The 20,978-nt window shown below is 57.0% G+C and overlaps 1 protein-coding gene across 1 annotated transcript in view; it reads right to left on the bottom strand.

Annotated features, from left to right (window-relative positions):
- The window catches only part of Dlec1 (DLEC1 cilia and flagella associated protein), a 21,426-nt gene extending 448 nt beyond the window's left edge, over positions 1–20,978 (bottom strand). The window contains exons 1-36 of the mRNA XM_090327966.1: positions 20,521–20,978; positions 19,319–19,469; positions 17,847–17,957; positions 17,101–17,297; positions 16,583–16,803; positions 15,535–15,613; positions 14,829–14,916; positions 14,277–14,450; positions 13,220–13,356; positions 12,880–12,972; positions 12,471–12,561; positions 12,173–12,335; positions 11,643–11,835; positions 11,182–11,240; positions 10,627–10,795; positions 10,423–10,516; positions 9,918–10,048; positions 9,642–9,800; positions 9,245–9,384; positions 8,796–8,949; positions 8,064–8,174; positions 7,804–7,934; positions 7,229–7,411; positions 6,412–6,482; positions 5,675–5,826; positions 4,592–4,710; positions 4,386–4,456; positions 3,816–4,021; positions 3,605–3,721; positions 3,389–3,514; positions 3,044–3,138; positions 2,854–2,938; positions 2,557–2,769; positions 1,494–1,655; positions 524–677; positions 20–146 (exon numbers count right to left, since the gene is read on the bottom strand). Coding sequence (XP_090184092.1) covers positions 20–146; positions 524–677; positions 1,494–1,655; positions 2,557–2,769; positions 2,854–2,938; positions 3,044–3,138; positions 3,389–3,514; positions 3,605–3,721; positions 3,816–4,021; positions 4,386–4,456; positions 4,592–4,710; positions 5,675–5,826; positions 6,412–6,482; positions 7,229–7,411; positions 7,804–7,934; positions 8,064–8,174; positions 8,796–8,949; positions 9,245–9,384; positions 9,642–9,800; positions 9,918–10,048; positions 10,423–10,516; positions 10,627–10,795; positions 11,182–11,240; positions 11,643–11,835; positions 12,173–12,335; positions 12,471–12,561; positions 12,880–12,972; positions 13,220–13,356; positions 14,277–14,450; positions 14,829–14,916; positions 15,535–15,613; positions 16,583–16,803; positions 17,101–17,297; positions 17,847–17,957; positions 19,319–19,469; positions 20,521–20,916 — 5,123 coding nt within the window. The 5' untranslated portion in view covers positions 20,917–20,978. The remainder of the gene's footprint in view (positions 1–19; positions 147–523; positions 678–1,493; positions 1,656–2,556; positions 2,770–2,853; positions 2,939–3,043; positions 3,139–3,388; positions 3,515–3,604; positions 3,722–3,815; positions 4,022–4,385; positions 4,457–4,591; positions 4,711–5,674; positions 5,827–6,411; positions 6,483–7,228; positions 7,412–7,803; positions 7,935–8,063; positions 8,175–8,795; positions 8,950–9,244; positions 9,385–9,641; positions 9,801–9,917; positions 10,049–10,422; positions 10,517–10,626; positions 10,796–11,181; positions 11,241–11,642; positions 11,836–12,172; positions 12,336–12,470; positions 12,562–12,879; positions 12,973–13,219; positions 13,357–14,276; positions 14,451–14,828; positions 14,917–15,534; positions 15,614–16,582; positions 16,804–17,100; positions 17,298–17,846; positions 17,958–19,318; positions 19,470–20,520) is intronic.

The raw sequence follows: 20,978 nt of genomic DNA, 5'->3' as shown, positions 1-20,978 counted from the left end.
CACCACGATCCGCTCTTACCTGGCAGTGAAAAACACCTGCAGGTTGATGGATGTTGGGGGCGCGTTGGGGGACCTGGCCTCCAGTACCCCACTACTCGGAATGACCGTGAAAACCACAGCCTTCTCCTTCTTTGCTTCTGTCTGTCCTGTAGCCAGAAGGACAGGACAGACAGCCATGGACTTAGTTGTGCCATGGGCCTCCCACAGAGTGACATCCGTCCTCCCCCTCCCCCCCAGTATTGTGTGGGGTTTGAACTCAGTGCCTGGGCGATGTCCCTGAGAGCTTTTCTGCTCACATCTCGGGCTCTACCACTTGAGCCACGGCACCACTTCGAGTTTTCTGGTGGTTCCGTGGAGATCAGAGTCTCGTGGATTTTACGTGCCCGGGCTGGCTTCAAACCGTGATCCTCAGATCTCAGCCTCCTGAGTAGCTGGGATGGGAGGATGGGCGACTAGCCAGGAATCACTAAGGGAGTCAGGGCTGAGTGCTCTGCCGGGGCCCGGGCCTGGGGTCCACTCGCACCCATCATCACTGCCCAGTAGCTTTGGCAGGAGCTGAGGTTCATCAAGGAGATCTCCCGTTTCCGCTGCTCGTTCACGAAACACGTCCCAAAGTCCACCCAGCAGGTGGAGAGCTGGAGCTCGGGCACAGCCACAGTGGCCTGAAGGAGCACGGTCTGCAGGGAGACAGTCTTGTGATGGCTTGGCTTGGGTGCTGGGCCCGGGGTTTGAACTCTGGGAGGTTCCAGCGCTGTCCCTAACCTTTTATACTCAAGGCTGGTACTCTTACCGCTTGAGCCACAGTACCACGTCTGGCTTTTTTTTTTTGGTGGCTGGTGAAGATAATGATGACAGCCAGGTACCTGTCTGTACTCAGGAGGCTGAGTATGGGAGGATGGTGGTTCAAAGCCAGCCAGGACAGGAAAGTCCGTGAGACTCTTATCTCCAGTGAACCACCAGGAAACCGGAAGTGGTGCTGTGGCCCAAGTGGTAGAGTGCCAGCCTTGAGTAAAAGAGCTTCGGGGTAGGACCCGGGCCCTGAGGACAAGCCCCAGGAATGGAAACAAACAAAACAGTGTTTCACAGCCTTTGCTGCCTGGGCTGGCTTTGAACTTTCATTCTCTTGGACAACTAGACATTCCATGAGACTTTAAAACATTTTTTATTTTATTTTTTTGCTGGTCATGGAACTTGAACTCAGAGCCCAGGCACCGTCCCCGAGTCTCACTGTGCTCAAGGCTGACGCTCTACTGACTGCAGTCATCTATGGCGTCACTTCCGGTTTCCTTGGAGATGAGAGTCTGTGGGACTTTCCTGCCCTGGGGTGGCTTTGAATCACAGTCCTCCAGATCTCAGCCTCCTGCGTGGCTAGGGCAGACAGCTGAGAGCATGCCTGGTGGGGTCTTTCCTCTCCTCCCCTCACCCCGCAGTGGTTACCACCCTCTTGCTGGGCCATGTGGGTTTGTGGCCCGGGACAGAAGCCCGGGACTGGCCTGCATGGTGTGGTTGGTGAACTCCAGGTGCAGTTCCTGGGTGAATACCAGCTCCTTATCTCCGCTCGGCTTCTGTATGATGTCCACTCCCGGCAGTGTCTGGTCAGCTGGGAGCCTCTGGTAGGACAGCAGCTCCAAGGACAGTCTGAAGGACACATTCACCTGAGCAAGAGAGGGGCGCAGGTGTGAGCGCAGCAGAAGCCGGCTGAGCTCTGTGTGTCTTCCTATAGTCCTGACCAGGACCCAAGAGTGGCCTAGAGGTGCAGATGCAGTGGGGGGGGGGGGAGGGAGGGGAAAGGGAGGTGGGTGGGTGGGAGGAAAAAGAGACAAAGGCAGAGGTCAGAGAGAGGGAGAGCAACAGAGCAAAGTCAAAGATAGAGGAGGCTGAGGAAAGAGAGAAAGAACGAGAGGGAAGAGTGTGAAGAGAAAACCAAACCAAGGCCGAGAGAGATGGAGCAAGGGATAAATGAGGCAGAAAAGGAAGGAGACACTAAGAAAAACAGGACAAGGGGCCGGGAGTTTGGCCTAGTGGTAGAGTGCTTGCCTACCATGCACAGAGACCCGGGTTCAATTCCTCAGTACCACATACATAGAAAAAAGCTGGAAGTGGTGCCGTGGCTCAAGCAGTAGAGCTCTAGCCTTGAGGCAAGCCTAAGGACAGTGCTCAGGCCCTGAGTTCAGTCACCAGGACTGGCATACATGCACACGCGTGCGCACACACACACACACAAGGAAAGAAGGAAAAGAAAAAGAAAAACAGAAGAGCAAATGGAGGAAAAAAGGAGAGAAGGGAGAGGGACAGAGGAGGAAAATAAAGTCAGAGGCAGAGACAGACACAGAGATACAGAAAGTCTAGGAGGGAGAGACAAAGACCGAGCAACCAAGAAGGAGAGTACAATTCTACAGCCCTCCTGAGCCCGTGCGCGCTGCTCATGCATATGTAAATTGCACTGGGAGGGGTGTCATGAATATGTAAATTGCACAGTGTGGAGTGCTCTGCATATGCAAAGCATGGGGGTGTGGTCTAGGCCCTGAAGCCAGCCCTGCAGACGCCCTCCCTCACCTGCATGTTCTCCTGGGCGGGCAGAGCCAGCAGCTTCCCTGCCAGCTCCACCACCCCACGGTCGCGCTCCCGGCTGACTCTGCGTCCCAGCCTGGCCTCAGACACGTCCTGAGAGATGGTGAAAGGGCTGGAGGCCCGGATGCGGAAGTGTTGTGGGATGTCTGTGGTGTTGATCAGCCTGAGGTGGCGCGTGATCAGCCGCTCGCTCACCACCTGACAGGAGGTTCAGGCGTGTGAGGTCTGTGTCCCCCGGGCACCCCATGAGCCAGGCTGGGCAGGAGTGGGCCACCCGCTCACCCCGGCCCAGGCCTCTTTGGGGATGAGATCGCTGGCCTGGCATCGGAATTCCAAGTGGCCGCTGGAGTCCAGCTCCACGCTTAACCTGCAGGGGAGAAGGGGGGGACCTGGGGCTCACTGTCCCTGCCAGGGCCACCTTCCCCTGGGATGTCCCGAAAGGGGAGCGGGCTGAGGGAGGGGGTTCACTCACTCGGCTCGCCTCACGTAGCCGTGGAGCTCGAACCTCAGAGGGTCCACGTCGAAGTCCTGTAGGCGGTGGACCCGCCCCGGGAGCTCTCTCTCCACCTACGATCCATCACGTCACCCACCCATCCATCCCCCAGTCATCTAATCAATCCATCTCCCAGTCACCCAGCTCCCATCCATCCATCTCCCAATCATCCATCAAGCCATCACTCATTCACCCAGTCATCCATCCATCACCCAATCATGGGCAATTCCTGGTGCTTCCCGGATTGGGGGGCGGGGCTGTGACTTCCAGTTGAGATCGGAGGTCAGGGGTCATGGTCAGCGTTAAGCGGGCAGGAAGACTCACCTCACGGTCCAGGCTCATGAAGCCCAGGGCATAGCCTGTGCACTCCACCTTATGCATCTCGTGGGAGCCCAGTGTCAGGGGGGTGAAGGAGATGTGGATCGTGCTCTTGCCCCCAGCGGGCACCACCTGGCCGGGGTGGGGAGGGGCCTTGGTACTTGCTCACTGGCTGCCCTCCCCCCAGCCCACCCACAGCGCCCTCCCTTCCCGCCGGCTCACCACCTGCCGTGGGTGGATGGAAAACACCTGATTCGTGGGCACCCCCTCGTGACCCTTTAGGATGACGGAGATGATGGGCTCTGTGGCCTGGGTGGGGGCGCAGGAGCTGCCTTCTACCTGTCATGGGAGGGAGGCAGGGAGGGCTCCGTGGGGGCTCCATGGCTGTCCGTGGTCCTGTCCCCCCCACACACACCTCCGACCTAGGACTGACCAACATCGACCCTGCGTGGCTGGACTCGGACATGTTGGACGGGCTGCTGGGAAGCCAGGCGGTGCTGGTCTCAGAGCTCTCGGAGCACACCAGCTCATTTCCCTCCAGGTCCCGCAGGGGAAACCGAGGCCCGTAGAACACCAACAGTTCTAGAAGATGCTCTCTACTGTGCTCGGGGAGAAAGGTCTCCCAGTCTAGCCGGATGTCTGTGGCCGAGGGGAAGGGTGTTCTCCCTGAGTCAGAGCTGGGAAAGGCCTCTCTCGTCTTTCTTTGTCTCCCCCCCCCCCCCCCCCCCCCCCCCGCCCCAGCCTCTCCCATCAGTGGTGGAACTTGAACTCAAGGCCTGGGAGCTGTCCCCGAGCCTCTCTGCTTCAAGACTGAGCCACAGTGCCACCTCCAGTGTTCTGGTGGTTCACTGGAGGTGAGAATCTCTTGAACTTTCCTGCTCCTGGGGCTGGCTTTGAACTGTGATCCTCCAGTTCTCAGCCTCCTGAGGCGCTGGGATGCCCCGGCAGGAGAATGCTTTGTGGGGGCTCCCCCTTGATACCCAGGATTCCGGGGGTGTCTCACCACAGGGGCTGGAGTTATTCAGGCGGATGGTTCGGGTGATTGCCTTGCCCCCCGAGACCTGGGTCCCGAACCTGCAGGAGAATGGATTCCACAACGCCTCAGCCCGCCTTCTCCTTCGGGCCTGGACTCCGGGAACGGCTGATCCCCTCCCCGGTCAGGGCGACCCCGCGTGGTTCCGCCCGCGGCCGCCGTGCTCGGGATCTCACCGGACCACGGGCTCCTTCGGGAAGTGGCCGGCCGTGTAGTAGGAGGTCCTCATGGAGCTGATGGGGCAGCCCGCGGCCGCCATGTGCACGGGGATGACGGAGGGGGGCAGGTCTCCCACCTGCGAACGCACGCACGGGGGGGCCTCGTCACCCAGCCCAGCCCGCGCCGCCCTGCGCCTCCCCCCGAGCCTTCCACCCCTCCTTCCCGGGGCGGGGTGAGGGGGGACGAGGGGGGGCGTCTCTGTACTCCTTCCTACCTCAGCCGATTTTCTAGCCTGATGCCGTGATGCCGTCGAGCAATTTGTGTGTGCGCATGCGTACCTGCTCGGGTGTCTAGCTGCGCGTGCGAGTGTGAACCTTCTGCGCATGCGTGTGTCGTATCCGCGCATGCGTGTGTCGATCTGCGCGCGCGTGTGTCGATCTGCGCGCGCGTGCGACTCGGCGCATGCGTGTGTTTTAGCATGCGTGTCTGTCTGCGCATGCGTGTGTAGATCTGCGCCTGCGTGTGTAGGTCTGCGCATGCGTGTGCGTGCGTGTGCGTGTGTCAGCACGTGCGCCTGCCGGTGCAGGCACGAGGCCGAGCTTCCTCTGTCTCCACTGAGCATCCCGCCTGCCCCTCCCTCGCCCCCTCCCTCCCGTGGTGGGTGGTGGGGGGGTTAGGAAGGTTCTAGTGGTGGGGGGGGGGAGTGTAGGGTGCCCATCCCGCCCCGGTCACCGGGGCCTCGAGCTCCAGAGGTTGCGGCAGGCACCGAATTCCCACCCCTCGCCCTCGCTCTGCAGGGAGACTGAGATCTGGAGCATCGTGGGTTCAAAGCCAGCCCAGGTAGGAAAATTCGCATCTCCAAGGAGGTGGCGCCATGTATAGACACACACACACATGTATATAGACACGCGTGTACATGTGTGTACATACATGAACATGTGTATATGCACATATATACATCCATCCAGGTGTGTATGTATATATATACATGTGCATATACATGTCCCTGGGCTCAGGGACAGCACCCCGGCCCCCCAGTTCAAGCCCCAGGACTGACAGAAACACAAACCACAACCCCCAGGATGCGCATGCGGCCTCACCATGCAGGTGAGGTTGTCCCAGTACTCGCCCCACATGTTGGCACAGGCTGTGATTTTAATCCGCAGCTGCTGGTAGGCGCCCAGCATGCCCTGTGACGCGTGGGCAAAGAAGGCGGCCCCTTTCCCGTGAGAGAGCATGTTCTCCATGAAACCTGCCAGAGGGAATGCAGGGAATGGACCCCACCGCTCTTATATCCAGTGAGGGATAGCCCCCCCCCACACACACCCAAAAGAAAGAAAAATGGGGGGCGGCCAGAAGCGTGGCCTAGCATGCATAAAGCCCTGGGTTCAATTCCCCAGTACCACGTAAAGAGAAAAAGGCAGAAATGGTGCTGTGGCTCAAGTGGTAGAGTTATAGTCTTGAGAAAGCCCAAGGACAGTGCTCAGGCCCTGAGTTCAAGCCCCAGGACTGGCAAAAATAAAAAAAAGCTTTGGGGAGAGAGCAAGCAAGCCCTGAGTTCAAGTCCCAGTAAAAGCACACACGCGCACACATCCACAAAAAACACACCAAAGAAAATCAAGGCCAGGTGGTACCAGTGCCTCACACTTGTCGTCCTGGCTACTCAGGAGACTGAGATCTGGAGGCTCAAGGTTCAAAGCCAGCCCAGCAGGGAAGGAAAGTGCCCGCCAGACTCTTATCTCCAAGGAGCCACCAGAAAACCAGATGTGGAGATGTGGCTCAAGTGGTAGAGCGCTGGTGACAAAGCCCCAATTGTTCCCACTCTGAGGTCTCTCACCCAGTATCTCACGTTTCGCCAGTCCTTCTTGGATCCGTGCTGTCTTTAGCAGAGCAGGAGACATATCAGGGCTTCACAGACAAGAGACAAAGAATGGCATCAATTGGGTTGGCAGCATATGCCAATCTCAGTTCAAATCCAGCCCGGGCAGGAAAGTCCCTGAGCCTCTGATCTCCTGTGAACCACCAGTCACAGGGCTTGAACTCTGGGCGTGGGGACTGTCCCTGTGCTTCTTTTTTTTGCTCAAGGCTTGGTGCTATAATGATTCCAAAATGCTTCTTTGCAAAGGAAGAGTCTCATGGACTCTCGCCCCTGGGGGCTGATTTTGCACTGTGACAGCTAGGGTTATAGGTGTGTGTGAGCCATCAGGGCCACTTTCTCCGTACGGTCTCTTTCTAGTCCTTTCCCCCCCCCCCCCACTCTACCACTTGAACCACAGCATCACTTTTGGTTTTTGAGTGGTTCACTGGATGACCAATCAGACAAAGGCCCAGGGACCCAGCTGAGGACCAATCAGAGACAGTCCCTGAGGACACATGGCTAGGATAATGACCAATCAGACAGAAACTCCAGGGAGGCATGCCCAAGGTGACCAATCAGAGAGAGGCTGGGACTGGGAGTTTGTCCTAGCGGTAGAGTGCTTGCCTAGCATGCATGAAGCCCTGGGTTCCATTCCTCAGTACTACATCCACTGTGGCTTCAGTGGTAGAGCGCCAGCCTTGAGGAAAAGAAGCTGAGGGACAGTGCCTAGGCCCTGAGTTCAAACCCCGGGACTGGCTAAATTAAAAAAAAAAAAAAAAGGAATCCTGGGACTCACAGAGGGGCCTTCCTGCTGAGGCTATCCTCGGGGCTCCCGAAGTTCTCGAAGTTGAGGATGAAGGGGGTGCGGATTGGGGAGAGGTTGGTCAGGATGAGATGGCCGTGGACTCGTGTCCTCAGTGGTACCTGAGAGCCGAAGTCCAGATACAGCTCCTCGGGCGGGCACGGGCACTGCTTGGCGCTGAAAACACAAGCTTCTCATCGTCCCCAGACCCAATGTCGGCCACTCAGACCTGGACCTGCCCCGAGGAAGCTGGCCCACGGGGTTCCAGTGGCTCCCTCCACTGGGGACTAGGGTGTGGGGATCGTGGTTCAAAGCCAGCCTGGGCAGGAAGAGTCTGTGGAACTCTGATCTCCAGTGAACCACCAAGAAACCACAAGTGGTGCTGTGGCTCAAGGGGTAGGGAGCGAGCCTTGAGTTAAAGCAGCTCAGGTTCAACGCCCAGGCCCTGAGTTCAAGTCCTGGGACTAGCGTGTGCACGCAAAGACAATAATAAAAAGCATCAGCTGGGCGGGAGAGAGGACACAGCTCAACGTTAGTCCTTTCTGTAATCCCTCTTGCTCTGGACTTACCTGCTCTCAGAGCCCTCTACGGAGACAGCAATAGTCACTTCCAGTCCCCGGGGTTTTCCGGAAATGCCCAGTGCCAGGGGCTTTTTCAGGCCAGACACGCGGCAAGGAAGGACGAGGTCCATCAGCTCTTCCTACAGAGGAAATAACAAAACAGCAACCAAAAAAGCACGCCCAGTGCTGTGGCAGGCTACAGAGGAGGCAGGGAGGATGGAGGTTCGAAGCCCGCCCGGGTGGGAAAGTCCGTGAGACTCCTGACTCACTTGGGTGTAGGCAGTCAACTCGAAGCTGAGCTGGAGTTCTTCACTGGGGCCCAGGAAGCCGTGTTTGGGGGTGACAGTGGCTGAACACAGGCTGGCTTGGGTCCCCAGAAGCTGGGGAAGGAACCAGTGATGGGTCAGTAAGGTCTCACAGGGTTCCCAGAATGCCTCAGGCATTCAGATAGATCATCCTAGCCACTCAGGAGGCTGAAATGGGAGGATTGTAGTTCAAAGCCAGCCTGGGCAGGAAAGTCTTTGAGGCTCTCATCTCCAGGGAACCGCCAGACAAATGTTGAAAGTGGCACTGGGGCTCAAGTGGTAGATGTTTTGTTCATTTAAGAAGCTGCACTCGTCCTCCTCCCCCTCCTCCCCCTCCTCCCCCTCCCCTTCTTCCTCCTCCTCCTCTTTCTTCTTTCTTCTTGTCCTGGAGCTTGAACTCAGAGCCTGGGCGCTGTCCCTGAGCTCCTTTTGCTCAAGGCTGACGCTCTACCACTTGAGCCACAGCCCTACTTCTGGTTTTCTGGTAGTTCCCTGGAGCTGGGAATCTCATGGATTTTTCCTACCCAGGCTGGCTTTGAACCACGATCCTCAGATCTCAGTCTTCTGGGCAGCTAAGATGACAAGTGTGAGCCACCGGCGCTTGTTTTTTTCTGTCGTGTGTGTGTGTGTGTGTGTGTCCCTCCTTGGGCTTGAACTCAGGTGCTTTCCCGCCGGAACCACGCAGACTGTACCCACCTTGCCCCAGTGGAAGCGGGTGGGCAGGAGAGTGCCATTAACCAGGAAAATGGAAGTCTTCGTGGGCACGCCCAGGTACAGCTGGCCCAGCTCCACGTGGCTGCTCTTCAGATAAACGTGGGGTACCTGCACCTCTGCATACACGGGGAGATAGCTGCAGCACAGGAAAAGGGGGGGCGCGTCACCCCAGCCACACAGATCTGAGATCTGGAGGAGCGCGGTTCCCAGCCACCCCGGGGAAGGAAAGTCCCCAAGACTCTCGTCGCTAATGAATCACCAGAAAACCAGACATGGCGTCGTGGCTCAAGTGGTGGAGCCCCAGCCTTGAGGAAATGAAGCCTTGCCAATTCACTGGAGCTGCACAGGCCTCCCTGTCCCAGGCCTGGCTTTGAACCGAGATCCTCCAGATCTCAGCCTCCTGAGAGAACAGCAACACCCTGGCTTCGTACCTGCCGACTCCATTCTCCACCTTCAGCTCCAGCACCGTCTGCAGACGCTGGCAGAGGGAGGCGTCCAGGCTGATGGCCACACGGCACTCAGCCAGCGGGGGAAGCAGGCCGCTGGAGGGCTCGATGTCAAAGGGGGACACCTGGCCGGATGCCGAGGGAGACAGGCGATTAGAGCCGGTGGAGTGTTCGTTGGGCATGCCGGTCCCTTCGCTTGTCCACTGAACCCTGGGGTGTTCTACCATTTGAGCCACCACTCCGCTTTCCCCCACAGACCTGTGACCAGATGGCACTGCCAAAGCATTGTAGGACAGATGGGAGCTGCGGGTGTGTATGTGGGAGAGTGTGTGCAAGGGCTGGAACCCAGGCAGCCCGGCGGTCGCCCGAGGCCCTGGCTCACCTCCTCCTGCCGCTCCTCCAGGCAGACCCGGCTCTCCGCCAGGTGCCAGGTGGCGGGCAGCTGGCTGACATTCTGGATTTGCACAATGCTGGTGACTCTCTGGCCCAGGCGGAGGAGGCCGAACTGGACAGCCGAGACGTTGATGACCAGCGAGGGCCCCTGTGTGTGTGTGGGGAGGGCTAGCAGATTGCCAGCTTGCAGACAGGCCTGAGTGCCTCCCCCTACCCCTCCATGTACCCCATCCCTCACCCCGGGGCCCCCTCCACTGCACCCCACCTTAAAGGCAGCTTCAATGTGCAGCACGACCGGCGTGGCGGAATCTCTGATCTCACACAGCAGGTCCCTGCTGACCGGGCCTGGGACGCTGCTCGTCAGGTTCAGCTCCAACTCCGCCACCTCGTTGGGCTCTGGATGGAGAGGGGGGACAGGTGAGGGGTGGGGGGAGGAGCGGGGGGGGATGACGGGCTCCCCTGTCATCCTGGCCACACAGGAGGCCGAGATGGGGGTCCAGAGTCCAGCAAGACAGAGAGGTCGGGGACCCCCAGCCCACCACCCGCTGGCAACAGGCTGGGAGTGGGGGCCCCGGCCTTGAGTAAAGAGGAGAAGCCAAGGGAGGGCTCAAGGCCACGAGTTCAAGGACTGGAAAGGTAGGAAGAGGAGGAGGAGGAGGAGGAAGTTGCATCCAGGGCCTGTCTCCTCTGTCTCTGCCCAGCTCCCCAGGCCGCGGCTGGCGTTGACTCCAAGGTGTGGGGGCGCCCGTGGGGACCCCGCGGCGGCTCACCTATGAGGCCGGAGCAGGGCTGCACCTCGAGGATGCAGCTGTCGCTGATCTTGCTCCACAGGTACCGGATGCGGGACTTGCTGTTGTTCCACATCTGAAACGCAACGCCCCTGCTTGCCGCCGCCGGAGGGGAGGCCGCGGGATTTGAACCCTGGGCCTGGGCGCCGAGCCCCCACTGCCCAGGGCCTCCCCCGGGTGCCCCACCTTGAAGGCCTTCTTCACACTGGTCCCGATGTAGGTCTGTCCGGGGAGGATGAGCGCGTAGGGGTCGAGGAGAACCTGGAAGGGTTCCCCGCGCCCCTTGGCCTCGATCTCCAGCACGATCACGTTGTCCACGTAGTGGGGCTGCTCCTCCAGGCTCTCCGCCTCCGAGCTGCACACCCCACACGAGGCAGTGTGAACCCCACACAGCGCCCGCCCCTCCCCGGTCTTCAGCCCTTCTGGAAAAATCCAGGGTGATCCTGGCATCCCAGCTACTCAGGAGGCTGAGATCTGAGGACCACGGTTCAAAGCCAGCCAGGGCAGGGAAGTCTGTGAAACTCATATCTCCAAGGAACCATCAGAAAACCAGATGTGGTGCTGTGGCTCAAGTGGTAGAGCACCAGCCTTGAGCTGAAGAGCTCAGAGACAGAGCTCAGGCCCTGAGTTCAAATCCCAGAAGCAGCACGCAAGCCATGCTGGGAATCCGAGGTGTCACAGCTCCCTCTGGTCCAGCAGACCCACCCCAGGCATGGGGTGGCCCCTTCAAGGCCAGCTCACCTCAAGGGCTCTGGGATATCTTCTAGAACCATCTGTAGAACGCTGTGGAACAATCTCACCTGCAAGAGAAAATGGAGCCGTCAAATCACCTGCCTGCCAAGAGCTGGGCTGAGGAGAGTTCTAGAAGGCTGGAAACCAGGGTGAGGACTCTTCCACCTCAGCCTGGCCACCAAAGAGGCCTTTAAAAAAAACCAAGCAACTCAGGGCTACGCGGCTCAGTGACTCAGGAGGCTGAGGTCTGGAGGATCGTGGTTCGAAGCCAGCCAAGGGCAGGCAAGTCGGTGAGACTCTTATCTCCCAGGAAAACCACCAGAAAACTACAAGTGGCGCCATATGTGTCTCAAAAGTGATAGAGCACTCACCTTGAGCAAAAAGAAAAGAACTCAGGGACAGTGCCCAGGGCCTGAGTTCAAATCCCGGTGACACACACACACTCCAAATCATACCACCAGCAACTGCACCTCGTAAGGGGAGAAGTTGAGGATGAACTCGTGGTCTGTGTGGGGGTTGAGGGTCCCCTTCTCTGGCACAATGGAGAAGGCTGTCTCTTTGTCCGGGTTGCATTTGATGTTTTCCATACTATAGGTTTCTCCGGGCATGAGAGGCTTCAGGTTGGGTTGCATGATCTGCCAGTGGAAGACCAATTCCACGTGCCTGCGAGAACAACCATGACAGCGATGGCCTAGGGGTCACATCGTGGAAAAATCTCCGATATTCTGGGAGATCTTGGAAGGTTCTGGAAGACCCTGGAAGTATCTAGAAGGTTCTAGAAGATTCTAGAAAGTTCTTCCCCACTCCACGCTTGGCAGGTTACACTCGTGGCTGTATTAAAGGGGGATCCCCATCTCTCCACCCCCTCAGCGACAATGATCCACTCAGGAGATTCTGCTGCTACCATGTCAGTTTGATTGGAAAGAGCTGGGTGGCTGGCTGTGGGGTTCGAGGCCAGCCTCCCCTTGGGGGAGGGAATGGGGAAAGCCAAGAGGCTCACGTGGCATTCCTGATGATCAGGAGTTTCTTCGAGGTGGTCTGGGGGTTCTCGGGCTCAAAGCGGATGAAGTGTTGGGCCGTCAGGTCCGTCAGCTCCCCGGGTTCGGGTTTACTTTTCTCACCAGAGATGTAAATGAGATCCAGAGCGACCAGCTGTCCGGTTCCTACACAAACAGCACCCCACTCCAGACCCCCCTACAGCCTGGGGACCCCCTAGCCTGGTGCATGCAAGGCCTGGCCGGAGCCGGGTGCCACAGCAGAAGTGGGGGGCATAAGTCTGGGTTTTGGGGTGCACCCACCTCTGATCACCAGCTCCTTGATCTGGCAGTTGTCACACACCACCAGATAGGTCTGCTCCACCCTCCCCAGGGAGGTGGGGAGGAACAGGACCTGGGGGGGGGAGACGGGGCCATTACACCCCCTGTACCCCAAGATCCCCCCAACCATTTTTCTCCCTCTTCTCTCCGCAGCCCCCTTGCCCCCACAATCCGGGTTCGAGTCCTCGGTACCACATACATAGCAAAAGCCGGAAGTGGTGCTGAAGCTCAAGTGGTAGAGCGCTAGCCTTGAGAAAGTCCAAGGACAGTGCTCAGGCCCTGAGTTCGAGACCCAGGAGTGGCATGGAGGAATGAGCTGGGGGGAGGGGAGGGAGGGAGGGCAAGGAGGGGGAATAGCTCAGGGCAGTGACTTGGCACTACTTAAACTCACCTCCAGTAATATGGCAAATCCAGGTGACAACTCGAACACAGAGGGTGTGACCCCAAAAGGCGGTTGCTCCACCAAGCCACTGATTGCGACAGCCTTGGAGAGAAGCAGGAAGACACAGGGCCCCAGTGGGGGGCGGGGGAGGGGGGACAGTGGAGGGGGGACAGCCGTGGGTTCCACCATGCACAACGCCAGTCTCCCTCCACCCTCTGGGGACACAGAGGGCCGGACAGGAGCCCCCGGCTCCCGCCCTCTGCTGTGTTTCTCATCCCAGTCGCTGCTGGGTCAGGCCGGGTCTTTTTCTTTTCTTTTGGGGTGCGGGAAGCGCAGTCTGCCCACTTACCCGGAAGCAGGGTGGCGGCCAGCTTCTCCGGGGCATAATGCAGAACTTGCCCAAGCTGAAGCCCACGTTCTTGCAGACAAATCGTGTCACCTTCACGCCCCCAATGAGGCAGTAGCCACAGTCTAGCACGGGACACACTGCCACCAGGCCCCGGGTGGAAGGAAGGATGGGTGGGGGGGAGACGGGTTACCCCTGGTGACTGCCCAGAAGTCTGGTGGGTGGGCAGTGTGGGGATCTGAACTCAGGGGCCTTGCCAGCTGCTCAAGGCTGGTGCCATGCCACACAGCTCCGCGGACTTTTGGTGTTATGTTTTATGGTCGGTGGTGGGACTTGAACTCGTGACCTAGGCCACTGTCCCTGAGCTTCTTTTGGTTCAAGGCCTGATGGTCTACCACGTGGAGCCACAGTGCCACGTCTGGCTATTTCTGAGTGGTTTTACTGGAGAGGAAGCGTCTCACGGACCTTTTAATTGACCCAGGCTGGCCTTGAACTGTGATCCTCCACACCACAGCCTCTTGAGTAGCTGTGACGACAGAACGTGAGCCTTCGAGATTCCACGGCGCTCGTGGCTCCCGCCTGCCATTCTAGCTACCCGAGGAGGCTGAGATCTGAAGGATCACGGCTCGAAGCCAGCCTGGGGCAGGAAGAAAATGTCAGGGAGAGGGGCTGGGAGTTTGGCTTAGTGGTAGAGTGCTTGCCTAGCATGCACGAAGACCCGGGTTCGATTCCTGGGTACCCTACACACAGAAAAAGCTGAAAGTGGTGCTGTAGCTCAAGTGGTAGAGCTCTAGCCTTGAGAAAGCCCAAGGACAGTGCTCAGGCCCTGAGTTCAAGCCCCAAGACTGGCAAAAGAAAAGGAGAAGTGGAGCAGTGGCTCAAGTGGTAGAGCACCAAGCTTGAACAACAAAGTAAAAGAAAGCTCAGGGACGGCGTCCAGGCCCTGCGTTCAAACCCCAGGACTAAGTTCCAAGGGGAGACTGGAGGAAACCCTGCAGTTGTGCCCCAGAAATGTGTGTGGTCCGGACGGGGCCCCCAGGCTGGTCCCTGGAACACTCACAGGTGAGCACGGGCGGGGGCCGCCGGGCCTGGAGCGGGATCACCAGTGTGTGTGCCGACTGCGTCTCCACTAAGATGAAGTCGTCGAAGTCTCCCAGGCAGTCGGGGATGAACTGAACCACGTACTGGCATGCCATCCCAGGAGCCACCATGCCACCAACCCCAGGGAACATGCCTGACGGTGACAACACCAAAGCGAGGGAGACGATGTGGGGAGCGGCGCCGGGTGCTGCTCTCACCCTCCGGGAGGCTGAGATCCGGAGGATCGCAGGTGGAGGCCAGCAGGGCCCCGTGAGACCCTCTCATCTCCACTGGGGAACCGGAAGTGGCGCCATAGATGGCTCACAGTGCAAGAATCCCTGGAGTCCAAACTGGCTCAGGGACGACACCCAGGCCCTGAGTTCAAGTCCCACTGTGACCTTCAAGCAGGGTGCCCCGCCCCCCAGCTCCCCACTGACGGGAAAGCAGGCATTGCTCAGGCCCAGGAAACTCAAGGGCCCTCCCTTCACCAGGGGCCGACCAGAGGCAATCTAGAAAGTTCCCAGGAACTCACCCAGCCCCAGAGCGAAATAAGGGGTACAGGGAGGGAGGACACGCAGGTAGCGGCTGGTCGTGGTCATGTTGTGCAGAGCAATTGTCATCTAAGGGAGGGGAGCGCATTCTTGTTTTTATTAGCTTATATTTCTTTGTGTTTGTCTGGGGGCTCGAACTCAGGGCCTGAGCACTGTCCTTGAGCCCACAGCACCACTTCTGGCTCTTTCCCGTCTATGTGGTACCAAAGAATCGAACCCAGGGCTTTGTGCATGCTAGGCAAGCACTCTACCGCTAAGCCACGCTCCTGGAATATTTGTATTTTTTTGTCTTGGTTGGTAGGTTGTGGGGCTTGAACTTGGGGCCATGGCACTGTCATTTTTGAAACAGGAAATCAGATTCACTGTGGTGTTCAGTGGCTTTGGAAAGATTCCACAGTACCGAAGAAAAACAGTGTAAAAAATGAGGAGAGCGAGCCGGGCGTGGTGACTCGCGCCTGTCCTCCTAGCTACTCAAGAAGCTGAGATCTGAGGATCGCGGTTCAAAGCCAGCCTGGGCCGGGAAAGTCCACAAGACTCTTTTTTTATGGATGAATCCCCACCCCTCACCCCCCCCCAACCAGGAGTAGAGCTGTGGCTCAAGTGGTAGAGCGCGAGCCTTGAGCAAAAGCAGCTCAGGGACGGGGCCCTGAGTTCAAGCCCTAGGACTGATAGAAAAAAACATTCTACCTCATAAACGGATCCAATTTCATAATCTGTGAAAAACACAATGGAGGGTTTGGCTAGAAACACCGGTGTGTCTGCACAACTGTAGGAGGAAACACAGGCAAGTGCTGTGAGCAAGAGTCCCCAGTCCTAAGCAAGAAGCAAAAGAAACGTTACAGGGATACAACAAAAAAAAGAGAGGAACGAGGTATTCCACAATGGCTGTCATCCATGGCTCATGGAGTCTGAGATCTGGAGGACAGTGGTTCAAAGCCAACCTCAGCAGTGAAGTCTATGAGACTTTTATCTCCAGTGAACCACCAGAAAAGCTGGAAATGGAGCTGTGGCTCAAAGGGTTACAGCCTTGAGCTCTTCTGCTCTCAGGACAAATCCAACAACAACAACAAAAACCAAGAAAGGAATATTACCTAGTTAGAAAAAAAGAAAGGAATGTTAGTTATAAACAAAAGGGAAAAAAATCACATAGCTTCAAAGAAAATGTAACATTTATTAATGGAAAAATACAAAAATGGACAAATAAGAAATGGAGGGAAAAATATATTTTTTTTCTAGCCCTGGGTTTGAGCTCAGGGCCTGAGCACTGTCCTTGGACTTTCTCAAGGCTAGAGCTCTACCACTTGAGCCTCAGCACCACTTCTGGCTTTTTTCTATGTATGTGGTACCAAGGAATCGAACCCCGGTCTTCGTGCATGCTAGGCAAGCACTTTAACCACTAGGCCAAACTCCCAGCCCAATATATTTATTTTTGTCAGTCTTGAAACTTGAACTCAGGGCCTGGGCTCTTTTACTCAAGGCTAGGGCTCTACCACTTTGAGTCACAGCACCACTTCCAGTTTTCTGGTGGTTCATTGAAGGAGAGTCTCATGGATTTACCAACCCAGGTTGGTTTTGAACCACGATCCTCCAGATCTTCCTGAAGAGCTGGGATGACAGGTGTGATGTTTTGAATACTGCTCTCTTGTCTCCCAAATTCTAGGCCAGACCTGGGGCTTTCACCCACCCTGAAGGGCGGAACTTCCAGACAAGTTACGGGGTGGGGAAAAATGTGTACCTGCGTTCAGGGCATGATCTCACAGAGTCTCCAGACAGCACTGGTATCTTCGGAGGAAAAATCAGAGATTTGCCTCCCTGAGGTGTGTCAGGAGGGAAAAACCTGGGATTTCTGAGGAAGTGGTTCCGGGCCTCCATCCTGGCCAAGAGACTCCGTTCCAGCTGCCTCTGTGTTACGCTTAAGTGGTTCATCCAGTTTTTATTTTGGGGTAGGCCTGGTTTCTTTAACATGCCAGGAAAAAGAAAAAAACACACAGAAGAAAATTCAGTCAAGAACCAGGGTCTTAGTGGTTCATAACACCTGTCCTCACTACCGAGGAGACTGGGAATGGAGGATCGTGATTGGAGGCCAGCCAGGTAGGAAAGTCCATGAGACACTTCTCTCCAAGGGCCCACCAACAAAAGCTGGAAGTGGAGTTGTGGCTCAAGTGTGAGACAAAGCTTGGGGACAGTGCCCTGAGTTCAAGCCCCAAGACTGACTGGCGCAGTAATTTAAAGACACACATACACCACACGAACCTTGACATTTTCTTGGATCTCCCTCTGTTTGGTCTTCCGAATGGAGGCCCACACAGAACTTTCCAGGGTGAGGTCAGACTCGTCTGTAGACTTGAGCTCCTCACACGGGCCTTCTGGCTCCTTGTCTGGTTTTCTCTTTGGTCTAGACAACTTCTGGCTGTTAAATTTCAATTTTGAACACAGAGGGAAGACACTGCCTGCAGCATCAAGCAGGGTGGAAAAGCGAGTTATCAGGCCATCGAGAAGACATGAGTTTGTGTGTGTGTGTGTGTGTGTGTGTGTGTGTGTGTGTGCGCGTGACATGAGTTTGTGTGTGTGTGTGTGCGTGTGTGCGCGTGCGTGCGTGTGCGCATGCGTACGTGCCCTTAACTTTTTCCCTCAAGGTGGGTGCTCTACCACTTGAGCCACACTTTGACTTCCGGCTTTTTTTTGGCCAGTCCTGGGTCTTGAACTCAGGGTCTGGGCACTGTCCTTGAGTTTTCTCAAGGCTAGCACTCTTACCACTTGAACCACAGCACCACTGCCGGCCTTTTCTGTGTATGTGGAATACCGAGGAATCGAACCCAGGGCTTCATGCATGCGAGGCAAGCACTCTACCATTCAAAGTCAACCTCAGCCAGGAAAACAAATCCAGGAGACTTCTTTATTTCCTGTGAGCCAGCAAGAAGCCGGAAGTGGAGCTGTGGCTCAAGGCATACTAGAAGCAGACCACAGGCAGTGTCCCCAGGCTTGGGAAGAGGCAGTACCTTTGGGAGCAGGACAAAATGGCACGGGGTCGTTATAGTAATCCTCCGGGCAGATCAGGTTGTGTTTTCTCAGCAGGCCACTGTCCACGCACCACCGAAAGACGCTCTTCACTGCATGGAGACAAAGGGAGACCCGTGGCTGGTCAGGCGCCAGCAGCTCAGGCCTGGAATCCCAGCTGCGAAGGAGGCTGAGATCTGGAGGATCTGTGGTTCAAAGCCAACCTGGAGAAGACGCATGCTCGAGCTCCTTATCTCTGATCTCCAACCAGCAAAAAGGAGAGGGGAGGGATGGGAGGGTGGCCTAGTGGTAGAGTGCTTACCTAGCATGCAGGAAGACAAGGGTTCGATTCCTCAGTATACCACATACATAGCAAAAGCCAGAAGTGGTGCTGTGGCTCAAGTGGTAGAGCTGTAGCCTTGAGAAAGTCCAAGGACAGTGCTCAGGCCTTGAGTTCAAACCCCAGGACAGGTAAAAAAAAAACATTCTGGACATGAAGGTGTGATTCAAGGCGTAGAGCACCGTCCTTGAGGGGGGGAAGCCAAGAGAGACCTCAAAGCCCTGGGATCCAAAACCCCCCATGACTGGCTCAAGAATAGTCATACATTAAAAATAAAAATTGAGAAATAGATAGGATGGAATTTTCTGGCCCAGAGAGGAGAAAGAATTGACTTTATGAAATCAGAATGAGGATGGGCTTGAAAGGCCATGGTTTGAGTCAATATGGATTTTCTGATTTGAAAAGCTGACATATTTATGTACTTATTTATTTAGCTATTTATATGTTTGTGCAACTCAGTACTGGAGCATGAACTCAGGGTCTCACACTGCAGCTTAGCTTTTTCCACTTGTAGCAGATGCTCTCCTATTTGAGCCACACACCCACTTCTGATTTTTGTTTTTTCTTATTTGTTGGGAGATACAGTCTGCTGGAGTCTCCTTCCCTGGGCTGGCTTTGAACCATGATCCTCAAGTCTCAGCCTCCTGAGTAGCTGAGATGACAGGCTGGTGGATGTAGGTTAGGTCCTAGGTTTGGGGAGATTTTTAATGTAAGTGGAGCATTTTATGGGTCATGAAGATATCACCTCTGCAAATGGCTTTCCCAATTTTCAGCAAAAAAATAAATAAATAAAGGACTATAAAAATAAAGGGTTGCGAGGCTCCGTGGCTCTCGCCTGTCATCGTAGCTACTCAGGAGGTTGAGATCTGAGGATCTCAGTTGGAAGCCAGCAAGAAAGCTCTGTGAGATCTTTTATTTCCAATGAAGCACCCATACCCACACAAAAAGCTGGAAGCGGAGCCATGGCTCAAGTGGTAGAGCGCCCAGCCTTGAATGAGCGAACAATAAAAGCTCAGGAACAGTGCCCTGGCCCTGAGTTCAAGCACCAGGAACGGCCAAAGAAAAGAAATGGGCAGTGAAGAGAATACCACAGGAAGACTCCATGGAGGAGGAGACAGCCTCTCCTGCACACACCTGGGGGCAGCTTGACTGGGGGCTCCAGAAAGTGCATCCTGGCCTGGTTGATGGCCCGTTCGGTTTCAGCCAGGTCCCGAGCTCGGGCCTGTATGATGTGTCTCTCCAACTTCTCCACCTCCTCCAGCCGCTGCCTGTGCAGCTTCTGCACCTGCCAACAGGACGATGAATGCACACAGTGAGGCTGAGTTCCACATCCCGGCACACTTTTCTTTATTTTACTATTTTGGTGAGGCTTGAACTCAGCACCTGAGCTTCTTCGCCCCCAAGACGAGGCTCTACCCCTTGAGTTACTGCTCCACTTCAGCTTTTTGATGGCTCATGAGAGGGAAGAATCTCACGGACCTTCCTGTCCAGGCTCACCTGGAAGTCTGATCCTCAGACCTCAGCCTCCTGGAAAGCAAGGCCTGCCAGGCCTGAGCACCCCGATGGCCCCCCCTGCCGCCCCATTCCCCAGCCTGGCTGGTTTTTCTCTGCAGTTCAACAGTGGACACTAGTTCTCAGGATTCTTTTCTTTTCATTCATTTTTTTTTTTGTTTGCTCCAGGCTGGTGCTCTACCACTTGAATCACACCCAGCTTCAGGGTTTTATTTGTTTTGTTTTGAATTGGTTCACTGGAGTCTCACAGACTTTTCCTAACCAGGCTGGTTAAGGCTCTCCAGATCTCAGCCTTCCTGAGCACTGAGGATGCCAGGAACGGGGACCCAGGCCCATGTGTTTCCAGAGGAGGAACCGGTGGAGGTCCACTGAGGCAGGGCCTGTGGGGCTCTGGGCTCCACTCCTGCTGCCCCACCTTGGCCCCGCCCATGCCCCGGCCCCGCCCCAGCCCATCTCAACCCTGCAGCCTCCATACCAGGCCCCGCCCAGCAGACCCAGGCTCCGCCCCTGCCCCGCCCCTGTGGCGTCCCGGCCACGCCCCCTTCCAGGCCCCTCCCCGGGCCCCGTATGGCTCCGCCCCACCTGCTGTAGCTGCTCCACTCCTGCTGCCCCACCTTGGCCCCGCCCATGCCTTGGCCACGCCCACTCAATTGCCCCGCCCCATGCCCTGTCCCAGCTCCTGTCATCTCGCTCCTGCAACCTCCCGGGCCCGCCCCTGTGCCTCAGGCCCCGCCCCTGTGCCTCAGGCCCCGCCCCTCCGCCTCAGGCCCCGCCCCGCCCTGTATGGCTTCCCCCCCCCCACCTCCGCACACACACGCACATACCTGCTGCAGCTGCTCCACGAACTGCTGGTGGCGGGTGTCGCTGCTGCCGCGGGTGCGGACCAGGCTGGCGCCCAGCTCCTCGCCGATCACCGGCACCGAGTAGAGGTTGCGGAAGACGCAGGTGAGCAGGTGCGACACATCCTGGCTGCGCCGGGAGGCCGGACGCAGCCGTAGCATCTGCGGCTCCGGGGTGGGCGACAGGGACAGCAGCCCCAGGCGGCGGGGCCGGGTCGCCAGCCCCTGCTGGTACGCGTCCGAGTAGGCGGAGGACGGCAGCGAAGACTTCTTGGAGGACTGGCTGGGGCTGCTCGGCCACCACGTCGTGTCGCCATAGTCATAACCCTGGGACCATTGAGACCTCCAGTCCAGGGGACTCCCGAGATCCGAGGGCTCCATGGCAACAGAGAGACGCTCAACGCCCGCGGCGGGCGGGCTGCTTCCGGCCACGCCCCCTGCAG

Source organism: Megascapheus bottae, unplaced genomic scaffold (assembly GCF_031878675.1).
Source record: "Megascapheus bottae isolate mThoBot1 unplaced genomic scaffold, mThoBot2.hap1 HAP1_SCAFFOLD_405, whole genome shotgun sequence".
Taxonomy (NCBI): domain Eukaryota; kingdom Metazoa; phylum Chordata; class Mammalia; order Rodentia; family Geomyidae; genus Megascapheus; species Megascapheus bottae.
The sequence above is the reverse complement of the archived record's forward strand: the minus strand, read 5'-3'. Positions and strand labels throughout refer to the sequence as shown.